The sequence below is a fragment of the Salvelinus alpinus genome, chromosome 11 (assembly GCF_045679555.1).
Source record: "Salvelinus alpinus chromosome 11, SLU_Salpinus.1, whole genome shotgun sequence".
Lineage (NCBI taxonomy): Eukaryota > Metazoa > Chordata > Actinopteri > Salmoniformes > Salmonidae > Salvelinus > Salvelinus alpinus.
Genome location: NC_092096.1, coordinates 3,259,024 through 3,285,805, shown reverse-complemented (window position 1 = coordinate 3,285,805; position 26,782 = coordinate 3,259,024). Strand labels below are relative to the sequence as shown.

The 26,782-nt window shown below is 48.0% G+C and overlaps 1 protein-coding gene across 1 annotated transcript in view; it reads right to left on the bottom strand.

Moving 5' to 3' along the window:
* Positions 1-25,334, bottom strand: part of mkrn1 (makorin, ring finger protein, 1) — a 35,840-nt gene extending 10,506 nt beyond the window's left edge. The window contains exons 1-4 of the mRNA XM_071331530.1: positions 25,181-25,334; positions 24,102-24,236; positions 6,763-6,998; positions 268-491 (exon numbers count right to left, since the gene is read on the bottom strand). Coding sequence (XP_071187631.1) covers positions 268-491; positions 6,763-6,998; positions 24,102-24,236; positions 25,181-25,248 — 663 coding nt within the window. The 5' untranslated portion in view covers positions 25,249-25,334. The remainder of the gene's footprint in view (positions 1-267; positions 492-6,762; positions 6,999-24,101; positions 24,237-25,180) is intronic.
* Between the last annotated feature and the right edge of the window lie 1,448 nt (positions 25,335-26,782).

Below are 26,782 nucleotides of genomic sequence, written 5' to 3'. Positions count from 1 at the left end.
CTTGGTGTGTTCAGACGGAGGGGCGTGTGTTAACGGGACCGTTACCTTGGTGTGTTCTGACGGAGGGGCGTTACCTTGGTGTGTTCTGACGGAGGGGCGTTACCTTGGTGTGTTCTGACGGAGGGGCGTTACCTTGGTGTGTTCTGACGGAGGGGCGCGTGTTGACGGGACCGTTACCTTGGTGTGTTCTGACGGAGGGGCGCGTGTTGACGGGACCGTTACCTTGGTGTGTTCTGACGGAGGGGCGTGTGTTGACGGGACCGTTACCTTGGTGTGTTCCGATCGCTGTGCGTCGTTAGAGGGATGGAGCACCTGCAGACCGCACATGTCACACACGTCGCCGTGGAGATAGGCACAGTTAAGTCCGTAGCGACACTCCCCCATGGCGGCGTAGGGACACAGAGTCTTCCTCAACTCCTTATTGTCTACCGCTGGGTCTTTCTCTTGCTCCAGCAGAGGACCCATCCTCATCCCTTCACACTTCACCGGGTCTAATGGGGGAGGGGAAAGAGAAGAGAGCGAGAGGAGAGCCAGACACAGACACACACCCTTATTAAAGACACATGGAAACAGTCACTGTCTTGGCGCCAACAAAATGGTGTCATTTATTTACCTCATTAGTCTGGTGGTCTATAAACCAACTTGTAAATAAAAGATGCTAAAATGCCCCCAAAAGGGAACAAATCAACCAGAAGTGATGCCCTCCCTCTCTCTCTCCTCTGACAGAAAAATACACCTGTTCAGTGGGAGACTGGACTGGGGAGCATTTGGCAGCAGACCAAACAGAAAGGGGATGCTGTGTATTCCAAAATGGCTCCCCATTTCCTATATATACTGCCATACTTTTGACCAGCGCCCACAGGGGACAAACGTACTGCATTAGTAGGTGACTGACAGTACATCATGTCCCCCCTACAGGGAGACAGGAGGGACAGACTGAAAGTGTCTTATTGACTTAGTAAGTTACTGACAACACATCATGTCCACCCTACAGGGAGACAGGAGGGACAAACTGACAATACATAATGTCCCCCCTACAGGGAGACAGGAGGGACAAACTGACAATACATCATGTCCCCCCTACAGGGAGACAGAGGGACAAACTGACAATACATCATGTCCCCCCTACAGGGAGACAGGAGGGACAAACTGACAATACATCATGTCCCCCCTACAGGGAGACAGAGGGACAAACTGACAATACATCATGTCCATCCTACAGGGAGACAGGAGGGACAGACTGACAATACATCATGTCCCCCCTACAGGGAGACAGAGGGACAAACTGACAATACATCATGTCCCCCCTACAGGGAGACAGGAGGGACAAACTGACAATACATCATGTCCCCCCTACAGGGAGACAGAGGGACAAACTGACAATACATCATGTCCATCCTACAGGGAGACAGGAGGGACAGACTGACAATACATCATGTCCCCCCTACAGGGAGACAGGAGGGACAGACTGACAATACATCATGTCCCCCCTACAGGGAGACAGGAGGGACAGACTGACAATACATCATGTCCCCCCTACAGGGAGACAGGAGGGACAGACTGACAATACATCATGTCCCCCCTACAGGGAGACAGGAGGGACAGACTGACAATACATCATGTCCATCCTACAGGGAGACAGGAGGGACAGACTGACAATACATCATGTCCCCCCTACAGGGAGACAGGAGGGACAGACTGACAATAGATCATGTCCCCCCTACAGGGAGACAGGAGGGACAGACTGACAATACATCATGTCCATCCTACAGGGAGACAGGAGGGACAGACTGACAATACATCATGTCCCCCATACAGGGAGACAGAAGGGACAGACTGACAATACATCATGTCCCCCCTACAGGGAGACAGGAGGGACAGACTGAAAGAGTCTTATTGAGTTACTGACAATACATCATGTCCATCCTACAGAGAGACAGGAGGGACAGACTGACAATAGATCATGTCCCCCCTACAGGGAGACAGGAGGGACAGACTGAAAGAGTCTTATTGAGTTACTGACAATACATCATGTCCCCCCTACAGGGAGACAGGAGGGACAGACTGACAATACATCATGTCCCCCCTACAGGGAGACAGGAGGGACAGACTGACAATACATCATGTCCCCCCTACAGGGAGACAGGAGGGACAGACTGACAATACATCATGTCCCCCCTACAGGGAGACAGGAGGGACAGACTGACAATACATCATGTCCATCCTACAGGGAGACAGGAGGGACAGACTGACAATACATCATGTCCATCCTACAGGGAGACAGGAGGGACAAACTGACAATACATCATGGCCATCCTACAGGGAGACAGGAGGGACAGACTGACAATACATCATGTCCCCCCTACAGGGAGACAGGAGGGACAGACTGACAATACATCATGTCCATCCTACAGGGAGACAGGAGGGACAAACTGACAATACATCATGTCCCCCCTACAGGGAGACAGAGGGACAGACTGACAATACATCATGTCCCCCCTACAGGGAGACAGGAGGGACAAACTGACAATACATCATATCCACCCTACAGGGAGACAGGAGGGACAAACTGACAATACATCATGTCCCCCCTACAGGGAGACAGGAGGGACAAACTGACAATACATCATGTCCCCCCTACAGGGAGACAGGAGGGACAAACTGACAATACATCATATCCACCCTACAGGGAGACAGGAGGGACAGACTGACAATACATCATGTCCCCCCTACAGGGAGACAGGAGGGACAAACTGACAATACATCATGTCCCCCCTACAGGGAGACAGGAGGGACAGACTGACAATACATCATGTCCCCCCTACAGGGAGACAGGAGGGACAGACTGACAATACATCATGTCCCCCCTACAGGGAGACAGGAGGGACAGACTGACAATACATCATGGCCACCCTACAGGGAGACAGGAGGGACAGACTGACAATACATCATGTCCCCCCTACAAGGAGACAGGAGGGACAGACTGACAATACATCATGTCCCCCCTACAGGGAGACGAGGGACAGCGGAGCAGAGCACTGACAATACATCATGTCCCCCCTACAGGGAGACAGGAGGGACAGACTGACAACACATCATGTCCCCCCTACAGGGAGACAGGAGGGACAAACTGACAATACATCATGTCCCCCCTACAGGGAGACAGGAGGGACAGACTGACAATACATCATATCCAGCCTACAGGGAGACAGGAGGGACAAACTGACAAAACATAATGTCCCCCCTACAGGGAGACAGGAGGGACAGACTGACAATACATCATGTCCCCCCTACAGGGAGACAGGAGGGACAGACTGACAATACATCATGTCCCCCCTACAGGGAGACAGGAGGGACAGACTGACAATACATCATGTCCCCCCTACAGGGAGACAGGAGGGACAGACTGACAATACATCATGTCACCCCTACAGGGAGACAGGAGGGACAGACTGACAATACATCATGTCCCCCCTACAGGGGGACAGGAGGGACAGACTGACAATACATCATGTCCCCCCTACAGGGAGACAGGACGGACAAACTGAAAGATCACAACATTCAAATCATCCATAAAGGCTTTTCCTTTCACACCGTGTCCGGCCACGTGGCAGAAGTTGGCAGCGACTGGCACTGTTGGCATAACAGTGGCTCTGGACACACACCCTTACAGCAAGCTAAGGACACCCTGGCACAAACTCACCCTGTCAGCAGTTGGGCTAGCTAAGGACACCATCTGCCTCTCAAATGCAACTCTATTCTGTACAGAGCGCACTGATTTTGACCATAGCCCATAGTACCAGGGTGTCATTTTGCCCATAGTAACAGGGTGTCATTTTGCCCATAGCAACAGGGTGTCATTTTGCCCATAGCAACAGGGTGTCATTTTGCCCATAGCAACAGGGTGTCATTTTGCCCATAGCAACAGGGTGTCATTTTGCCCATAGCAACAGGGTGTCATTTTGGACGTAGCTTTGCTCTCCCCCTCCACAGTTGAGCTAGCTAAGGATACCATCTGGGTCCCAAACAGCACCCTATTCCCTATACACACTTAGTGTACAAAACATTAGGAACACCTGACCAGGTGAATCCAGGTGAAAGAAGCTATGATCCCTTATTGATGTCACTTGTTAAATCCACTTCAAAATCAGTGTAGACAAAGGGAAGGAGACAAGTTAAAGAATGATTGGCACCACTTCCTGTTCAAAGGCACTTAAATAATTTGTCTGAATGGGAAAGACAAATTATTTAAGTGCCTTTGAACAGGAAGTGGTGCCAGGTGCACTGGTTTGTGTCAAGAAATGCAAAGCCGCTGGGTTTTTCACTCTCAATAGTTTCCTGTGTGTGTCAAGAATGATCCACCACCCAAAGACATCCAGCCATCTTGACACAACGGTGGGAAGAATTGGAGTCAACATGGACCAGCATCCCTGTGGAATGCCTTCGACACCTTGTAGAACACAGTACGGCTGCACGATTAATCGAATTCAGATGGAAATTGCGATACATTGTCTACCCCTGGTGTGGTGCCTAGTCGGTACCTGGGGCACTCCAGCAACAAGGTTAACTACCCCTGGTGTGGTGCCTAGTTGGTACCTGGGGCACTCCAGCAACAAGGTTAACTACCCCTGGTGTGGTGCCTAGTTGGTACCTGGGGCACTCCAGCAACAAGGTTAACTACCCCTGGTGTGGTGCCTAGTTGGTACCTGGTGTACTCCAGGAACAGGGTTGCTACCCCTGGTGTGGTGCCTAGTTGGTACCTGGTGTACTCCAGCAACAGGGTTGTCTACCCCTGGTGTGATGCCTAGTTGGTACCTGGGGCACTCCAGCAGCAGGGTTGTCTACCCCTGGTGTGGTGCCTAGTTGGTACCTGGGGCACTCCAGCAACAGGGTTGTCTACCCCTGGTGTGGTGCCTAGTTGGTACCTGGGGCACTCCAGCAACAGGGTTGTCTACCCCTGGTGTGGTGCCTAGTTGGTTCTTGGGGCACTCCAGCAACAGGGTTCTCTACCCCTGGTGTGGTGCCTAGTTGGTACCTGGGGCACTCCAGCAACAGGGTTGTCTACCCCTGGTGTGGTGCCTAGTTGGTACCTGGGGCACTCCCAGGTTGTCTACCCCTGGTGTGATGCCTAGTTGGTACCTGGGGCACTCCAGCAACAGGGTTGTCTACCCCTGGTGTGGTGCCTAGTTGGTACCTGGGGCACTCCAGCAACAGGGTTGTCTACCCCTGGTGTGGTGCCTAGTTGGTTCCTGGGGCACTCCAGCAACAGGGTTGTCTACCCCTACACCAGCTGAACCCTACATTAGTTTGACAGTACACTTTATTGATGAGGAGTTTCAACTGAAAGGTTGGTGATCGCAAACCTCAAGACTTCCCCGGAGATCACATGGCTCTGGGGTGGAGAGAAGATTTAGTAGCCTGGGGCCTGAATGAGGACCAGTCAGTGTGACAGGGGTGGAGAGAAGATTTAGCAGCCTGGGGCCTGAATGAGGACCAGTCAGTGTGGAGAGAAGATTTAGCAGCCTGGGGCCTGAATGAGGACCAGCCAGTGTGACAGGGTGGAGAGAAGATTTAGCAGCCTGGGGCCTGAATGAGGACCAGTCAGTGTGACAGGGTGGAGAGAAGATTTAGCAGCCTGGGGCCTGAATGAGGACCAGTCAGTGTGACAGGGATGGAGAGAAGATTTAGCAGCCTGGGGCCTGAATGAGGACCAGTCAGTGTGACAGGGATGGAGAGAAGATTTAGCAGCCTGGGGCCTGAATGAGGACCAGTCAGTGTGACAGGGATGGAGAGAAGATTTAGCAGCCTGGGGCCTGAATGAGGACCAACCAGTGTGACAGGGTGGAGAGGAGATTTAGCAGCCTGGGGCCTGAATGAGGACCAGTCAGTGTGACAGGGTGGAGAGGAGATTTAGTAGCCTGGGGCCTGAATGAGGACCAGTCAGTGTGACAGGGTGGAGAGAAGATTTAGCAGCCTGGGGCCTGAATGAGGACCAGTCAGTGTGACAGGGTGGAGAGAAGATTTAGCAGCCTGAATGAGGACCAGTCAGTGTGACAGGGTGGAGAGAAGATTTAGCAGCCTGGGGCCTGAATGAGGACCAGTCAGTGTGACAGGGTGGAGAGAAGATTTAGCAGCCTGGGGCCTGAATGAGGACCAGTCAGTGTGACAGGGATGGAGAGAAGATTTAGCAGCCTGGGGCCTGAATGAGGACCAGTCAGTGTGACAGGGTGGAGAGAAGATTTAGCAGCCTGAATGAGGACCAGTCAGTGTGACAGGGATGGAGAGAAGATTTAGCAGCCTGGGGCCTGAATGAGGACCAGTCAGTGTGACAGGGTGGAGAGAAGATTTAGCAGCCTGGGGCCTGAATGAGGACCAGTCAGTGTGACAGGGTGGAGAGAAGATTTAGCAGCCTGAATGAGGACCAGTCAGTGTGACAGGGTGGAGAGAAGATTTAGCAGCCTGAATGAGGACCAGTCAGTGTGACAGGGTGGAGAGAAGATTTAGCAGCCTGGGGCCTGAATGAGGACCAGTCAGTGTGACAGGGTGGAGAGAAGATTTAGCAGCCTGGGGCCTGAATGAGGACCAACCAGTGTGATAATCACAACGTGGTAAAGACCACCGTGTTGAATGACTAGACCAGACAGGCTGCACCTCGCTATCGGTATGCGTTACATGTTAAGGCACTTTAACTTACAATTATAATAATAATTTTGTAATTAAGTAAAAGTAGGCTTAAATCACAAGCTTCCTAGACACACTCACCCCTTCCAGAATAGTACGGCTGGCCTGGTACAAACTCTGCAGCCATAACCCAGTCCCCTGCCCCGGATCCATGAGGGTTCTCTGGGCCGTCTGCTGACTCACCACCCGCTGATCCACTGGGAACGGGGGCTGGGGCGCTGGCGGTGAGGGACGTAGGAGTGAGAAGGGCGCAGGCGGAGGCAGAGGACGGCAGCGATGGCTTGGGTCCAGGCATGTCTTCTTTAGAGTGTTCAAACCTGGAGGGAGAGAGAGGGAGGGAGAAGGGGGTGGGGAGGGAGAAGGGGAGAGAGAGGGGGGGAGAAGGGGGAGAGAGAGGGAGGGAGAAGGGGGTGGGGAGGGAGAGGGGGGAGAGAGAGGGGGGGAGAAGGGGGTGGGGGGGGGGGAAGGGGGAGAGAGAGGGAGGGAGAAGGGGGTGGGGAGGGAGAAGGGGGTGGGGAGGGAGAAGGGGGTGGGGGGGAGAAGGGGAGAGAGAGGGAGGGAGAAGGGGGAGAGAGGAGGGAGAAGGGGGTGGGGAGGGAGAAGGGGGAGAGAGAGGGAGGGAGAAGGGGGTGGGGAGGGAGAAGGGGGAGAGAGAGGGAGGGAGAAGGGGGTGGGGAGGGAGAAGGGGGTGGGGGGGAGAAGGGGAGAGAGAGGGAGGGAGGAGGAGGAGGGAAGGGGGTGGGGAGGGAGAAGGGGGAGAGAGGAGGGAGGGAGAAGGGGGTGGGGAGAAGTGAGAGGGAGAGAGAAGGGGGTGGGGAGAAGGGAGAGGGAGAAGGGGGTGGTGGGGGGGTCAGAGGAGGCAGAGAAAGAATAATGTAAACGATTCAATGTTAAGGTTTATCTAGGCCATCTATATAATGTCCTCCTTTCCTCAATGTATTTTCTAGCAGGGAACTGAACTCATCTTGCAACCAACTTTTAATTTAAGACAAAGCTTCACCGTCGCTCCCTCAGAACTGTTCACTACTGATATCTATATTATTTATTTAACCTGGAACTAGGCAAGTCAGTTAAGAACACATTCTTATTTACAATGACGGCCTACCAGGGGCAGAAGGACAGATTTTTACCTTGTCAGCTCGGGGATTCGATCTAGCAACCTTTCGGTTACTAGATCACCACTCTAACCACTAGGCTACCTGCCGCCCCTACACCCAACGTAGTAGTAGTTATAACATTGGGGTCCCACAAGGGTCAATATTAGGCCCCCTTCTGTTTACCATCTATATAAAATGATCTCCCACAAGTTAACATGCAGACGTATGCAGACTATATGTACACTCAAAACAACAAGACTAGTTGTTAACAAGTTAACTAAAGCTATGGTACGTGTTTCTAAAAACGGATGACTAATTCTTACCGCCATTTTAATAAAAATTGACAAGATCGGACTTCTCTTAGAAATCCATTGATTCTTCCCAAACAGCTGTTCTTGTTAAATGGGGAGCATCTGAATGTTGGTGTCTAGCTTCGGGTCTGTGAATGTTGGTGTCTTATTTCGGGTCTGTGAAAGTTGGTGTCTAGCTTCGGGTCTGAGAAAGTTGGTGTCTAGCTTCGGGTCTGTGAAAGTTGGTGTCTAGCTTCGGGTCTGAGAAAGTTGGTGTCTAGCTTCGGGTCTGTGAATGTTGGTGTCTAGCTTCGGGTCTGTGAAAGTTGGTGTCTAGCTTCGGGTCTGTGAATGTTGGTGTCTAGCTTCGGGTCTGTGAATGTTGGTGTCTAGCTTCGGGTCTGTGAATGTTGGTGTCTAGCTTCGGGTCTCTGAAAGTTGGTGTCTAGCTTCGGGTCTGTGAAAGTTGGTGTCTAGCTTCGGGTCTGAGAAAGTTGGTGTCTAGCTTCGGGTCTCTGAAAGTTGGTGTCTAGCTTCGGGTCTGAGAAAGTTGGTGTCTAGCTTCGGGTCTCTGAAAGTTGGTGTCTAGCTTCGGGTCTGAGAAAGTTGGTGTCTAGTTTCGGGTCTGTGAAAGTTGGTGTCTAGCTTCGGGTCTCTGAAAGTTGGTGTCTAGCTTCGGGTCTCTGAAAGTTGGTGTCTAGCTTCGGGTCTGAGAAAGTTGGTGTCTAGCTTCGGGTCTCTGAAAGTTGGTGTCTAGCTTCGGGTCTGAGAAAGTTGGTGTCTAGCTTCGGGTCTGAGAAAGTTGGTGTCTAGCTTCGGGTCTCTGAAAGTTGGTGTCTAGCTTCGGGTCTCTGAAAGTTGGTGTCTAGCTTCGGGTCTGAGAAAGTTGGTGTCTAGCTTCGGGTCTCTGAAAGTTGGTGTCTAGCTTCGGGTCTGAGAAAGTTGGTGTCTAGCTTCGGGTCTGAGAAAGTTGGTGTCTAGCTTCGGGTCTGTGAAAGTTGGTGTCTAGCTTCGGGTCTCTGAAAGTTGGTGTCTAGCTTCGGGTCTGAGAAAGTTGGTGTCTAGCTTCGGGTCTCTGAAAGTTGGTGTCTAGCTTCGGGTCTCTGAAAGTTGGTGTCTAGCTTCGGGTCTGAGAAAGTTGGTGTCTAGCTTCGGGTCTCTTTGCGTCATTTTGGACTCCAACTTGACATGTATGAAACATGTGAAGGTGATGAACACGGTTAAGTTGGGATCACCCAACTTTAGGTTTTATAAAAAGGCCTTTACTTCCTCTGGACGCCTGCTGTGATCTTCTCACATCAGAGATAATGCCTCACACGCTGGTCACAAGCAGGAGCTACTATTCTGAAACCAACTGAATCACTCTACAAAAAAACAAACACTTAAGATTGGTTTGTTATCAAACAGTTAACCCTCATTGTCATAACATTTACAAACATAATTGATTTAAGTCTGGATAGCTTTAAGCAGTATGTAGATTAGATGAAAGCCTCTAAGAACCTGCCCCTCCGCCACTATGCCCGCATATCATGCTCAATGAAAGCACCTTCAGGATAAACTAGGTCAGTAACTAGAGGGGGTTGCGTTCTCCAATTTGACACAGTATTACTTTTTTTTTTATAACAATAAAGACATTTAAAAAATAAAAATACGTTTTTTTAAATAGAAATATTTTAAAATAATTTAAAATAAAAAATAAATATTTTAAAATAAATAATAAAATGTGGTATTCTCTGTTAGAGCTACAATATACTGGAATGCGATGCCCGTGGACTTGAGAAGCTGCACTGATTATTGTATTTAAAAAAACGTTATATTGAAAACATAGCTCAAATCTTTCCAAACCTGTACACACGAGTACGGTGGTTCCTCATACGTAAGACAACTGTTGTTGTCGTTAGAATGATATATTATTGGATATATCAAATCAAATTTATTTATAAAGCCCTTCTTACATCAGCTGATATCTCAAAGTGCTGTACAGAAACCCCCAGCCTAAAACCCCAAACAGCAAGCAATGCAGGTGTAGAAGCACGGTAATGGTATGCTGTATTGTTTTAGTCAGTATGTGTATAGTGGCTGTGTAAAGAGGCCCTAACCCGCCCAGGGACTACGGATGCTAATTAGCTTTTGGCTAACCCCGGCACACTTACATGGATGTTATATTATTGTAATATTGATTCATGTGCTTTGTCCCCTATAAATATAGTAACAGTCTAAATAGATGTATATAGAATCCCAACTGAGTAGTGTAGTCCTAGTCTACACACTATACTACTCAGTTGGGATTCTATATACACATCTGTGTAGACTATAACGTTTACATAACATGTTCTCGGGCTAGCATGTTTCATTTCAGCTGTCAACATTAAAACAGAGTGTACAAACCACTGCTATGAAGGAAGTGTCAAGCTGGCAACATGAATAGCAAAGCATAATTCATTTAACAGATTTAAAGCATTTCTGTAGGATGAATTTTACAGCACTTCTTATCGAGTAATGAACTCTGACCTCTGAGGACTGGGCCTCGGTTTAGACTACAGCTGAATTCCTCTGGGGACTGGGCCTCGGTTTAGACTACAGCTGAAGACCTCTGGGGACTGGGCCTCGGTTTAGACTACAGCTGAAGACCTCTGGGGACTGGGCCTCGGTTTAGACTACAGCTGAAGACCTCTGGGGACTGGGCCTCGGATTAGACTACAGCTGAATACCTGAGGGGACTGGGTCTCGGTTTAGACTACAGCTGAATACCTGAGGGGACTGGGCCTCGGATTAGACTACAGCTGAATACCTGAGGGGACTGGGCCTCGGATTAGACTACAGCTGAAGACCTCTGGGGACTGGGTCTCGGTTTAGACTACAGCTGAATACCTGAGGGGACTGGGTCTCGGTTTAGACTACAGCTGAATACCTGAGGACTGGGCCTCGGTTTAGACTACAGCTGAAGACCTCTGAGGACTGGGCCTCGGTTTAGACTACAGCTGAATTCCTCTAGGGACTGGGCCTCGGTTTAGACTACAGCTGAATACCTCTAGGGACTGGGCCTCGGTTTAGACTACAGCTGAAGACCTCTGGGGACTGGGCCTCGGATTAGACTACAGCTGAATACCTCTGGGGACTGGGCCTCGGTTTAGACTACAGCTGAATACCTCTGGGGACTGGGCCTCGGTTTAGACTACAGCTGAAGACCTGAGGGGACTGGGCCTCGGTTTAGACTACAGCTGAAGACCTCTGGGGACTGGGCCTCGGTTCAGACTACAGCTGAATACCTCTGAGGACTGGGCCTCGGTTTCTACTAGTCTACTTAGAAACCCAGACAGACCGTCTCTACTACTACTAGCCACCCTGGCCTTACAGACAAACTCAAGACATTGGGCAAACAAGAGGTGCTGAGGGGGGGAGCAAGGACCAGGGGGGCGGATGGAGAGACAGGAGGGGGGGGGGGATGAGGAACGCATTAATAAAATGACTGAAGAGCCGTGGAATCACACGAACCAACAGGGGAGGATGGCAGTCAAAGAGAACAGCAAGGGGAGGAGGGCAGTCAAAGAGAACAGCAAAGATACACTTATGCAATGGCCATGCAGGCTGCAGTGCTCTCCATCCTGCCCTGGGGCTGCAGAAAGACCGATTTCATCCCAATTGGCACCCTGTTCCCTTTATAGAGCAGTACTTTTGATCAGACCAATGGGCCCTGGTCTAAAGTAGTGTACTATATAGGGAATAGGGCTCTGTTCTATAGTAGTGTACTATATAGGGAATAGGGCTCTGGTCTAAAGTAGTGTACTATATAGGGAATAGGGCTCTGGTCTAAAGTGGTGCACTATATAGGGAATAGGGCCCTGGTCTAAAGTGGTGCACTATATAGGGAATAGGGCTCTGGTCTAAAGTAGTGTACTATATAGGGAATAGGGCTTTGGTCTATAGTAGTGCACTATATAGGGAATAGGGCTCTGGTCTATAGTAGTGCACTATATAGGGAATAGGGCTCTGGTCTATAGTAGTGCACTATATAGGGAATAGGGCTCTGGTCTAAAGTAGTGTACTATATAGGGAATAGGGCTCTGGTCTAAAGTGGTGCACTATATAGGGAATAAGGTGCCATTTGGTACCCAGAAACAACTCCACAATAGCTCCAGGACCCGGCAGTTCATCTACAATAAAGACCCCCAGAGAGGAGCCCATTCTCTGGCTGCCCCTCCTCCTGTCTAACCCCCTCACTCCTCCTTCACCACCCCTCTTCTCCCCCCCCCCGTTCTTCCTCCCTCCTCCACCCCGTTCTTCCTCCCTCCTCCCCCACGTTCTTCCTCCCTCCTCCCCCACGTTCTTCCTCCCTCCTCCCCCACGTTCTTCCTCCCTCTAGCCCCCCTATGGAATAATGAGGGCTGATACATCGCCATCATATGGACTGATGGTATGTAAAGGAACATTCCTCCAACAGCCACAGCCGCAGCAGCAATGCTACACATGTTCCAGTCCTCAGTGGACAGGCTAGTAGTCAAATAAATAGTCTGTATGGAAAAGTAGAAGACATTACCATATCCACCCAGACAGATAAACAAAACCACATTCCCTTTAGGTCTAGTTACATAACAGGTCAATGCTACACCGGCTCAGGTCTAGTTACATAACAACAACAGGTCAATGTTACACCGGCTCAGGTCTAGTTACATAACAACAACAGGTCAACGCTACACCGGCTCAGGTCTAGTTACATAACAACAACAGGTCAATGCTACACCGGCTCAGGTCTAGTTACATAACAACAACAGGTCAATGCTACACCGGCTCAGGTCTAGTTACATAACAACAACAGGTCAATGCTACACCGGCTCAGGTCTAGTTACATAACAACAACAGGTCAATGCTACACCGGCTCAGGTCTAGTTACATAACAACAACAGGTCAACGCTACACCGGCTCAGGTCTAGTTACATAACAACAACAGGTCAACGCTACACCGGCTCAGGTCTAGTTACATAACAACGACAGGTCAATGCTACACCGGCTCAGGTCTAGTTACATAACAACGACAGGTCAATGCTACACCGGCTCAGGTCTAGTTACATAACAACAACAGGTCAATGCTACACCGGCTCAGGTCTAGTTACATAACAACAACAGGTCAATGCTACACCGGCTCAGGTCTAGTTACATAACAACGACAGGTCAATGCTACACCGGCTCAGGTCTAGTTACATAACAACAGGGCAATGCTTCACCGGTTCAGGTCTAGTTACATAACAACAACAGGTCAATGCTACACCGGCTCAGGTCTAGTTACATAACAACAACAGGTCAATGTTACACCGGCCCAGGTCTAGTTACATAACAACAACAGGTCAATGCTTCACCGGTTCAGGTCTAGTTACATAACAACAACAGGTCAATGCTACACCGGCTCAGGTCTAAGCCATCTCAGTGGGAAGGCCGGGAAGGCAAATGCTCACAGAGTCAGCAGCCTACGGACGGACTATGTAAATCCTTGTTATTACCATACATCTAGGCTAGACGGCTAACAAAAGCTAATCGTATGCATTCCAAATTGCACCCTTATTCCTGATAGTGCACTACATTTGATCAGGGCCCTGGTCAAAAGTAGTGCACTAAATAGGGAAAAGGGAGCCTTTTGGGACACAGACATTCTCTAAAAACAGACAGTTGACCTGGGAGCATGCTAGCAGCGGTAACTATGGGATGGTAACTACGGGGATGCTGCTAAAAGCAGACAAATAGGAGAGACGCTGTCTGAATGAACTGGTTGAACTCATGTTCTGTCTATAAACCAACAGTGGTGGGAACTAGTGCAGTGAGATTTTGTTAGGATTGTGACGTAGGCTAGGACTCCCACGCTGACGGCAGGGCCTGCATTGTGGCTCCTGGATTTCATTTGATTTAGCCTATTGTTTTAAAAAACGCAAATAGTAGTCCATTTAAAAATGTTCATGAGTACCCGTTAAGCCCATACAACTCTCACGTCACATAACAATACATACGATTACTCAAGTGAGTCTCTCAACTCGGCACAATTAAAATGCTCTCTCAGGTGTGCCATTTCAGGGCGACCCGCACTTTTCCTTCTCACATTCAAAGTGTCACATTTCAGTCTCAATTCCATTTCCCAGCCTGCCATTTTGTTTTTAAAACAGATAACACCACGAAAAGGCCTTGCTTGGGAAAACATTCCTAGGAGTAACAACAACATCACAGCATAGAAATTGCAACCCAAGATTATTTACACAGTAAGAGACATTGTAGGGCAGTCTGACTTTCTCAGAACACAATGTACATACGGGTGTTTGATTTGATGGAGTGTTTTTGAGTTGTTGGGTAATTGGCATGTTGCCCTAGCTAGCCTGGTCGGTTTGGACAATCTTGCCCACTCCCAAAGGTCATTGTAACTCCAAACCATAGGAGTTGGCAAGACAGCACAAACATCTGGGACCAGGCTAATGTTTTACATTTCAGTCATTTAGCAGACGCTCTTATCCAGAGCGACTTACAGTCAGTACATTCATCTTCAGATAGCTAGGTGGGACAACCACATATCACAGTCATAGTCAGTACATTCATCTACAGATAGCTAGGTGGGACAACCACATATCACAGTCATAGTCAGTACATTCATCTCCAGATAGCTAGGTGGGACAACCACATATCACAGTCATAGTCAGTACATTCATCTTCAGATAGCTAGGTGGGACAACCACATATCACAGTCATAGTCAGTACATTCATCTCCAGATAGCTAGGTGGGACAACCACATATCACAGTCATAGTCAGTACATTCATCTCCAGATAGCTAGGTGGGACAACCACATATCACAGTCATAGTCAGTACATTCATCTCCAGATAGCTAGGTGGGACAACCACATATTTATAGTCAGTACATTCATCTCCAGATAGCTAGGTGGGACAACCACATATCACAGTCATAGTCAGTACATTCATCTCCAGATAGCTAGGTGAGACAACCACATATCACAGTAAGTACATTCATCTTCAGATAGCTAGGTTGGACAACCACATATCACAGTCATAGTCAGTACATTCATCTACAGATAGCTAGGTGGGACAACCACATATCACAGTCATAGTCAGTACATTCATCTTCAGATAGCTAGGTGGGACAACCACATATCACAGTCATAGTCAGTACATTCATCTTCAGATAGCTAGGAGGGACAACCACATCACAGTCAGTACATTCATCTCCAGATAGCTAGGTGGGACAACCACATATCACAGTCATAGTCAGTACATTCATCTACAGATAGCTAGGTGGGACAACCACATATCACAGTCAGTACATTCATCTTCAGATAGCTAGGTGGGACAACCACATATCACAGTCATAGTCAGTACATTCATCTTCAGATAGCTAGGTGGGACAACCACATATCACAGTCATAGTCAGTACATTCATCTACAGATATCTAGGTGGGACAACCACATATCACAGTCAGTACATTCATCTTCAGATAGCTAGGTGGGACAACCATATCACAGTCATAGTCAGTACATTCATCTTCAGATAGCTAGGTGGGACAACCACATATCACAGTCATAGTCAGTACATTCATCTTCAGATAGCTAGGTGGGACAACCACATATCACAGTCATAGTCAGTACATTCATCTTCAGATAGCTAGGTGGGACAACCACATATCACAGTCATAGTCAGTACATTCATCTTCAGATAGCTAGGTGAGACAACCACATATCACAGTCACAGTCAGTACATTCATCTCCAGATAGCTAGGTGGGACAACCACATATCACAGTCGTAGTCAGTACATTCATCTTCAGATAGCTAGGTGGGACAACCACATATCACAGTCATAGTCAGTACATTCATCTACAGATAGCTAGGTGGGACAACCACATATCACAGTCATAGTCAGTACATTCATCTACAGATAGCTAGGTGGGACAACCACATATCACAGTCATAGTCAGTACATTCATCTACAGATATCTAGGTGGGACAACCACATATCACAGTCATAGTCAGTACATTCATCTTCAGATAGCTAGGTGGGACAACCACATATCACAGTCATAGTCAGTACATTCATCTTGAGATAGCTAGGTGGGACAACCACATATCACAGTCATAGTCAGTACATTCATCTTGAGATAGCTAGGTGGGACAACCACATATCACAGTCATAGTCAGTACATTCATCTCCAGATAGCTAGGTGGGACAACCACATATCACAGTCATAGTCAGTACATTCATCTTGAGATAGCTAGGTGGGACAACCACATATCACAGTCATAGTCAGTACATTCATCTTCAGATAGCTAGGTGGGACAACCACATATCACAGTCATAGTAAGTACATTCATCTACAGATAGCTAGGTGGGACAACCACATATCACAGTCATAGTCAGTACATTCATCTTCAGATAGCTAGGTGGGACAACCACATATCACAGTCATAGTCAGTACATTCATCTTGAGATAGCTCGGTGGGACAACCACATATCACAGTCATAGTCAGTACATTCATCTTGAGATAGCTAGGTGGGACAACCACATATCACAGTCATAGTCAGTACATTCATCTTGAGATAGCTAGGTGGGACAACCACATATCACAGTCAGTACATTCATCTTCAGATAGCTAGGTGGGACAACCACATATCACAGTCATAGTCAGTACATTCATCTCCAGATAGCTAGGTGAGACAACCACATATCACAGTCATAGTCAGTACATTCATCTCCAGATAGCTCGGTGGGACAACCATATATCACAGTCATAGTCAGTACATTCATCTTCAGATAGCTAGGTGGGACAACCACATATCACAGTCATAGTCAGTACATTCATCTTGAGATAGCTAGGTGGGACAACCACATATCACAGTCAGTACATTCATCTTCAGATAGCTAGGTGGGACAACCACATCACAGTCAGTACATTCATCTTCAGATAGCTAGGTGGGACAACCACATATCACAGTCATAGTCAGTACATTCATCTCCAGATAGCTCGGTGGGACAACCACATATCACAGTCATAGTCAGTACATTCATCTTGAGATAGCTAGGTGGGACAACCACATATCACAGTCAGTACATTCATCTTCAGATAGCTAGGTGGGACAACCACATCACAGTCAGTACATTCATCTTCAGATAGCTAGGTGGGACAACCACATATCACAGTCATAGTCAGTACATTCATCTCCAGATAGCTCGGTGGGACAACCACATATCACAGTCATAGTCAGTACATTCATCTCCAGATAGCTCGGTGGGACAACCACCGTATATGGTTGAATCATCAGCATACACGGACACACATGCTTTGTTTAATGCCAGGTCATTGGTAAAAATAGAAAAGAGTAGAGGGCCTAGAGAGCTGCCCTGCGGTACACCACACTTTACATGTTTGACGGAGAAGCTTCCATTGAAGAAAACCCTTTGAGTTCTATTAGATAGATAGTTCTGAATCCACAATATGGCAGAGGTTGAAAAGCCATAACACATAGGTGTTTTCAACAACAGGTTCTGGTCAATAATATCAAAGGCTGCACTGAAATCTAACAGTACAGCCCCTACAATCTTCATATTTTCAATTTCTTTCAACCAATCAGTCATTTGTGTCAGTGCAGTACATGTTGAGTGCCCTTCTCTATAAGCATGCTGAAAGTCTTGTTAGTTTGTTTACAGAGAAATAGCATTATATTTGGTCAATTTTTTTTTCAAAGTTTGCTAAGAGCTGGCAGCAAGCTGATAGGTCTGCTGTTAGAACCAGTTAAGGCTGCTTTAACACTTGGGTAGTGGAATTACTTTGGCTTCCCTCCAGGCCTGAGGACACAGACTTTCCTCTAGGCTCAGATGAAAGATATGACAGATAGGAGTGGCTATAGAGTCAGCTACCATCCTCAGTAGCTTTCCATCTAAGTTGTCAATGCCAGGAGGTTTGTCATTATTGATCGATAACAATTATTTTCCCACCTCGACCAGACTAACTTTACAAAATTCAAACTTGCACTGCTTTTCTTTCATTATAAGTTTTCTTTTGCATGAATTGTTCACTGTTTGTCGAGGGGCATTTCCTGCCTACGTTTCCCCACGTCGCCAATGAAATAATCATTAAAATAATTGGCAACATCAAATGGTTTTGTGATGAATTAAGCCATCTGATTAGATGAAAGATGGGGTAAGCCATCTGATTGGCTGAAAGATGGAGTTGAATTTGGTCATTCTGCTCATCATTTCATTTAAAGTAGTTCTAAGTGTTTTCCCATCATTCTTTATGTCATTGATCTTGGCTTCATAATACAGTTTCTTCTTCTTTGTGTTGAGTTTAGTCACATCATTTCTCAATTTGCAGTAAGTCAGATGTGTAGCCAGACTTATTAGCCACTTCCTTTTGCCCCGTCTCTTTCAACCATACAGTTTTTCAATTCCTCATCAATCCATGTAGACTTAAGTTCTAACAGTCATTTTCTGATCTATATTTGCTTCATGGGATACCCCTCAGGTGGGTGATAGATAATGTTAAGCTTGAGTGGACAAGTGACTGACTGCATGGAATTTAAAATGAGGAGATGGACAGGTGAGAGAGAGAGAGAGAGGAGAAAGGAGTAGTCCACCACCGCGACATCCAGACGCTCTCAGACTACGAGAGGAAACGTAGATGACGAAACAGCAGCTGGGAGGTGCAGTGTTCTCTGGGTAATCCATGTCTCCCATCAGGGCAGTATAGGCTGATATGACGGCAGATGTTGTCCCATTGCTAGGGCCCTTAATGACCTCTAGCCCGGTTGATCCCCGGTATGGGTGCGTGTAAGCAACGTGAACAACACGTTGACATGAGGAAACCGCTGTGGCGTTTCGTGGCGTTACGTTCTTAGGTGTCAGATGATTCCCTGGAAAAGCATTCCACTATATAGCCTGCTAACTGTTTTCAGAAGCAAAGCTGACTAACCAGTCACTGACTGCACTAAACATACTGTATCCTACTGCTGTCTCCGTCAATACTAAAAACATACTGTTTCCTACTTCTGTCTCAGTCAATACTAAACATACTGTATCCTACTGCTGTCTCCGTCAACACTAAACATACTGTATCCTACTGCTGTCTCCGTCAACACTAAACATACTGTATCCTACTGCTGTCTCAGTCAATACTAAAAACATACTGTTTCCTACTTCTGTCTCAGTCAATACTAAACATACTGTATCCTACTGCTGTCTCCGTCAACACTAAACATACTGTATCCTACTGCTGTCTCCGTCAACACTAAACATACTGTATCCTACTGCTGTCTCCGTCAACACTAAACATACTGTATCCTACTGCTGTCTCAGTCAATACTAAAAACATACTGTTTCCTACTTCTGTCTCCGTCAACACTAAACATACTGTATCCTACTGCTGTCTCCGTCAACACTAAACATACTGTATCCTACTGCTGTCTCCGTCAATACTAAACATACTGTATCCTACTGCTGTCTCCGTCAATACTAAACATACTGTATCCTACTGCCGTCTCCGTCAATACTAAACATACTGTATCCTACTGCTGTCTCAGTCAATACTAAACCTACTGTATCCTACTGCTGTCTCAGTCAATACTAAACCTACTGTATCCTACTGCTGTCTCAGTCAATACTAAACATACTGCTGTCTCAGTCAATACTAAACAGTGTATCCTACTGCCGTCTCAGTCAATACTAAACATACTGTATCCTCCTGCTGTCTCCGTCAATACTAAACATACTGTATCCTCCTGCTGTCTCCGTCAATACTAAACATACTGTATCCTACTGCTGTCTCCGTCAATACTAAACATACTGTATCCTACTGCTGGCGCTGTCTGTCAACACTAAACATACTGTATCCTACTGCTGTCTCCGTCAATACTAAACATACTGTATCCTACTGCCGTCTCCGTCAATACTAAACATACTGTATCCTACTGCCGTCTCCGTCAATACTAAACATACTGTATCCTACTGCTGTCTGTCAATACTAAACCTACTGTATCCTACTGCTGTCTCAGTCAATACTAAACCTACTGTATCCTACTGCTGTCTCCGTCAATACTAAACATACTGTATCCTACTGCTGTCTCAGTCAATACTAAACATACTGCTGTCTCCGTCAATACTAAAAACATACTGTATCCTACTGCTGTCTCAGTCAATACTAAACATACTGCAACCTACTGCTGGTGCTGTCTCAGTCAATACTAAACATACTGCAACCTACTGCTGGTGCTGTCTCAGTCAATACTAAACATACTGTATCCTACAGCTTTTTCTCCGTCAACACTAAACATACTGTATCCTACAGCTTTTTCTCAGTCAACACTAAACATACTGTTGTCTCAGTCAATACTAAACATACTGTATCCTACTGCTGTCTTCCATTTCGTTCTGGTGTTTGTGAGCCCAACAGTTTCTCTAGAGAGAAATCAAATAATTTGAGAGAAATCTGAGAAACCAATTTCGGAATAATGTAGGATGCTGGAAGTGGTAGTTTCCATTAAGCAAATATTCAACCTAGTTCAGTGCAGAAACACGGTAATGACCTACAATGACCATAATTCATTGCGCCATTTTTTTTTCGGCTCAAAAAGTGATCAGAGAGGAAGAGGCAAAGCGAGAGGTTTTACTCTTGGCAAAAATAAGCACAATGACTTTCTATGGGCTTATTTTGGACCTAAGCTTGTCACCTGCCTTCCTGCCTTTGGGACAATGACTGCCATTGTTAGGGTCGGAGACATGAGCATCTCATCATTGTTTACAGATCTTTGGACGGATACACTTTTTACACCTGCTACGTTGGGTGAGATACACTCAGACCACATGAGAGAGAAACTTACACAACGACAAGAGAGACAGAGACAGTTTGTGAAAGTATACCTCATCTACTATGAAGAAGTAGTAAAATGATTGTCAGACAGCTCTGCAGCCATACATAGGCAGGCTAGCTAAATAGGATCAAATCAAGTTTATTTTATATAGCCCTTCGTACATCAGCTTATATCTCGAAGTGCTGTACAGAAACCCAGCCTAAAACCCCAAACAGCAAGCAATGCAGGTGTAGAAGCACGGCGGCTAGGAAAAACACCCTACAAAGGCCAAAATCTAGGAAGAAACCTAGAGAGGAACCAGGCTATGAAGGGTGGCCAGTCCTCTTCTGGCTGTGCCAGATTATAACAGAACATGGCCAAGATGTTCAAATGTTCATAAATGACCAGCATGGTCAAATTATAATCAGGAGTAAATGTCAGTTGGCTTTTCATAGCCGATCATTAAGAGTATCTCTACCGCTCCTGCGGTCTCTAGAGAGTTGACTGAAGACAGTACAGTACGGGCAGGACATGAAGTTAGACAGCCTGGCCGGCTGCTACTGCCCGAACAGAGAAGAGATGATTAGGTTACTTTAAGGAATGAAAAATAAGTCACCAAATTAAACCCAAGTAATATACAAAACTGAAATATTTATAATTTCATTGTTGTCTACCCAATGTGGAACTTAGAGACAATGGACTGTTTTTAATGTTTTGGCAATTGAATGTTCAATATTTTTAGCTTTGGAATTTATTAAAGAGCTCTGAAGTAATTGTAACGCCATTATTTCATACAGTATTTAATGTAAATATCTGAACCGACCTCCAATAGCACCGAATCGCTCAGCACGACTTGGCAGAGTTATATTATCTCACAAACTAAAGCAGATAGCTTGGCCCACCGCCTACAAGGCAGCCTGCTACGGCCCGCCAGCTACAAGGCAGCTTGCTACGGCCCGCCAGCTACAAGGCAGCTTGCTACGGCCCGCCAGCTACAAGGCAGCTTGCTACGGCCCGCCAGCTACAAGGCAGCTTGCTACGGCCCGCCAGCTACAAGGCAGCTTGCTACGGCCCGCCAGCTACAAGGCAGCTTGCTACGGCCCGCCAGCTACAAGGCAGCTTGCTACGGCCCGCCAGCTACAAGGCAGCTTGCTACGGCCCGCCAGCTACAAGGCAGCTTGCTACGGCCCGCCAGCTACAAGGCAGCTTGCTACGGCCCGCCAGCTACAAGGCAGCTTGCTACGGCCCGCCAGCTACAAGGCAGCTTGCTACGGCCCGCCAGCTACAAGGCAGCTTGCTACGGCCCGCCAGCTACAAGGCAGCTTGCTACGGCCCGCCAGCTACAAGGCAGCTTGCTACGGCCCGCCAGCTACAAGGCAGCTTGCTACGGCCCGCCAGCTACAAGGCAGCTTGCTACGGCCCGCCAGCTACAAGGCAGCTTGCTACGGCCCGCCAGCTACAAGGCAGCTTGCTACGGCCCGCCAGCTACAAGGCAGCTTGCTACGGCCCGCCAGCTACAAGGCAGCTTGCTACGGCCCGCCAGCTACAAGGCAGCTTGCTACGGCCCGCCAGCTACAAGGCAGCTTGCTACGGCCCGCCAGCTACAAGGCAGCTTGCTACGGCCCGCCAGCTACAAGGCAGCTTGCTACGGCCCGCCAGCTACAAGGCAGCTTGCTACGGCCCGCCAGCTACAAGGCAGCTTGCTACGGCCCGCCAGCTACAAGGCAGCTTGCTACGGCCCACCCCCTACAAGGCAAGGCAGCTTGCTACGGCCCACCACCTACAAGGCAGCTTGCTACGGCCCGCCACCTACAAGGCAGCTTGCTACGGCCCACCAGCTACAAGGCAGCTTGCTACGGCCCACCCCCTACAAGGCAGCTTGCTACGGCCCACCCCCTACAAGGCAGCTTGCTACGGCCCACCACCTACAAGGCAGCTTGCTACGGCCCGCCAGCTACAAGGCAGCTTGCTACGGCCCGCCAGCTACAAGGCAGCTTGCTACGGCCCACCAGCTACAAGGCCGCTTGCTACGGCCCACCACCTACAAGGCCGCTTGCTACGGCCCCACCGCCTACAAGGCAGCTTGCTACGGCCCCACCGCCTACAAGGCCGCTTGCTACGGCCCACCGCCTACAAGGCAGCTTGCTACGGCCCACCACCTACAAGGAGGCAGCTTGCTACGGCCCACCACCTACAAGGCAGCTTGCTACGGCCCACCAGCTACAAGGCCGCTTGCTACGGCCCACCAGCTACAAGGCAGCTTGCTACGGCCCACCGCCACAAGGCAGCTTGCTACGGCCCACCGCCTACAAGGCAGCTTGCTACGGCCCACCGCCTACAAGGCAGCTTGCTACGGCCCACCTCCTACAAGGCAGCTTGCTACGACCCACAAGGCAGCTTGCTACGGCCCACCACCTACAAGGCAGCTTGCTACGGCCCACCAGCTACAAGGCAGCTTGCTACGGCCCACCGCCTACAAGGCAGCTTGCTACGGCCCACCGCCTACAAGGCAGCTTGCTACGGCCCACCGCCTACAAGGCAGCTTGCTACGGCCCACCGCCTACAAGGCAGCTTGCTACGGCCCACCAGCTACAAGGCAGCTTGCTACGGCCCACCAGCTACAAGGCAGCTTGCTACGGCCCACCACCTACAAGGCAGCTTGCTACGGCCCACCACCTACAAGGCAGCTTGCTACGGCCCACCAGCTACAAGGCAGCTTGCTACGGCCCCACCACCTACAAGGCCGCTTGCTACGGCCCACCACCTACAAGGCCGCTTGCTACGGCCCCACCACCTACAAGGCCGCTTGCTACGGCCCACCACCTACAAGGCAGCTTGCTACGGCCCACCAGCTACAAGGCAGCTTGCTACGGCCCACCAGCTACAAGGCAGCTTGCTACGGCCCACCAGCTACAAGGCAGCTCGCTACGGCCCACCAGCTACAAGGCAGCTCGCTACGGCCCACCACCTACAAGGCAGCTCGCTACGGCCCACCACCTACAAGGCAGCTCGCTACGGCCCACCAGCTACAAGGCAGCTCGCTACGGCCCACCAGCTACAAGGCAGCTCGCTACGGCCCACCAGCTACAAGGCAGCTTGCTACGGCCCACCACCTACAAGGCAGCTTGCTATGGCCCACCGCCTACAAGGCAGCTTGCTACGGCCCACCACCTACAAGGCAGATATTAAACATTAAATAAACTTTACCTGCACCGGTCGCCAAACACACAGTTTCCTTTCTGAAAGAACTTGCAAATCATAGCTGCGGCTGGTTGGCTGGTGTTGAGATCATGGGAATATCGACAGTTGATGCCTTCTTTGCAAAGCCCGTGCATGAAATACCTGCGAATAACCAAAAGACAAAAGTCACACAGATGATTTGAAATCTGCTCTGTTGAAATACCTGCGAAATGGAAAGACAAAATTAAAATGTCTGCTAAAGTTATTACACATCGATTACAGCGGTGTTCAAACAAACAGCCCGAATTTAGCTTTTGAACCAAACAATGATGCCCGTTGTAAAACGTTAACGTTGCTGTGGGAACATCAAGGCTAGCAACAATTCTTCCTGTTAGCAACATTTAATTATGTATCACTTGCGACAAATAGGGCCTAATGATACAAATATTGCAGGAGCTTTGACTCAATAGTCCATTGGTGAAGCTACAACTAATATCCAGCGGAATTCAAAGACCAGTGTATAGCTAGTAAACAAAGTAGCAATATTACAAAACTGCCATTGACGTTTATGACCCATTTCAGAGTGTAATTAACTAGCTAACATTAGCTAACAAAGTAAACACTCTCTGGTTTATATAATTCTAGCTAGTTAGCTGCTTGTCTCCACCGCATTTAAGCTTTGGTCGAGGAACGAGAGCTCCGCGAAAAGTCCAACCATATTACAACCCCCCCGGAATCATTTCAGTGTTTGGCTGATGAATATTACACAACCATATTTAACAATTTTATGATTTTAATTATATGAATTCAGTGTCTGTTTGCCGCTGGTTCTCCATGCGTTTTCCTTTTGTGTTGCCATTGCGGATGTTACTGTGTTTACTTTGAATCGTATAGGAAATAGGTCTCTAGCTAATGGCTCAACTGCAGGACGAATCCGTTTACCATCGGCTGCCTGTATCACAACAAACACAGCTGGGCTTGCTACCGGAGCACAAAAGACGGCGTTGTAAGTCGCTTAACAAACGGCCAAACCCCGGCGTTTTGGTTACAAACCATGAACAACATCAACATAGTTGCGCTAAATTGATCCCCGGGTCTTGTCCTACCTGCAGGTGACGTGTTTGGTCCAGGCTCCTGTTATTGCTGGAGCCGCTGAAGCTGCTGCCTCCGCCATTGCTGTTATGTTGAGGTGGAAGCCCAGTACCCGGATCTTCCGGCAAGTCGAGCTCCGAATCGGGAATCTTCGGAAAATCGACGCTGCTGCTGTTTCTCTGCATGTGACCTGTAATGAAGCCCATGCACCGACCTACCGCCAGAGGGCACGCCAGAGCAGCAGGATATTTCAGGCAAATCAATCAAACAATCTGAACACAAATAGAACAATGAGCCAGATATTTTACCGGATGTATAAATGTGAAGCATCCGGTTGGGTCAAATATGGTGATGAGAGGAAGCTCAGTGGACGGCAGTGAAGAAGATCGAGGGCGATTCATTTTGGCCGAGATTATGCACATTTTCTCATCTATGAATAATTTTATCTCAATACAGTTTTCTGTTCCCAAAACTACAATTTGTTACAAACAGAGTGGACAAATTTTTGTTGGTTTTACCCAAAAATGTTGTTGTTTAGGAGCGTAGGCGTCCCCTAACGGAAATATGCAAATAATGTTAGAATGCACCAATAGGATAGAGCTTGCTTGTTCCGCCCACTATGACTCATTCGTTCCCATCGGAAACGACAGGCTGGTATATCTTGGGTCAGTTGTAAAAAATCTTTGATTCACATTATGAGGTCATAATAAACTGACAGAACAGATATGCTGTTATGCAAATGCGACATCACATCCTGAGGTGTGCAGCGGTCTAAGGCACTGCATCGCAGTGCTAGAGGCGTCACTACAGACCTTGGTTCGAACCCGGGCTGTATCACAACCAGCTGTGATCGTGAGTCCCATAGGGTGAAGCCAATTGGCCTAGCATCGTCCGAGTAAGTGGAAGGTTTGGCCGGGGTAGGTCATTGTAAATAAGAATTTGTTCATAACCGACGTGTCTAGTCAAAAAAAATTTTTTTTTTTACATCGATTGCTTAATCACCCTTTCATATCAGAATTTACACAAAGTCATTTAAGAAGTAGACAATTCATTATGATGTAGTTGTAACACTATGTGTTCAGAGAACTAAATGGAGCTCAACTCAACTACTCTGAATGAAAGAACAGGAACAAAAGCAGAGATTCTCTTAGCTACAGATTCCAACACCAGATAATGTGAGTTAACCACGTTTCTTTGGTATCCATTATTATTTACCTTCATTTAACTAGGCAAGTCAGTTAAGAACAAATTCTTATTTACAATGACGTCCTACCGGGCAACAGTGGATTAACTGCCTTGTTCAGGGGCAGAACGACAGATTTGACCTTGTCAGCTTGAGGATTCGATTCTTGCAACCTTTCGGTTACTAGTCCGACGCTCTAACCACTAGGCTACCTGCCTCGTGGTTATACTGGGAGTTATAGGGTAGGTACTGTTTGATGTAGCACAGAGAATCTTCACCCAAACTTAGTGAAACTGTCTTCGTCCTTGATTTGTGGAAACAAGAGTCTCATAATGTCCACGTCCAGTTGCAGGTTTGAATTCTGGGGAAAAAAGCTCAGTTAATTAAAATAAATATTTGTTTTTTTCTCCATGAAGTAATGGAACAATGTGTA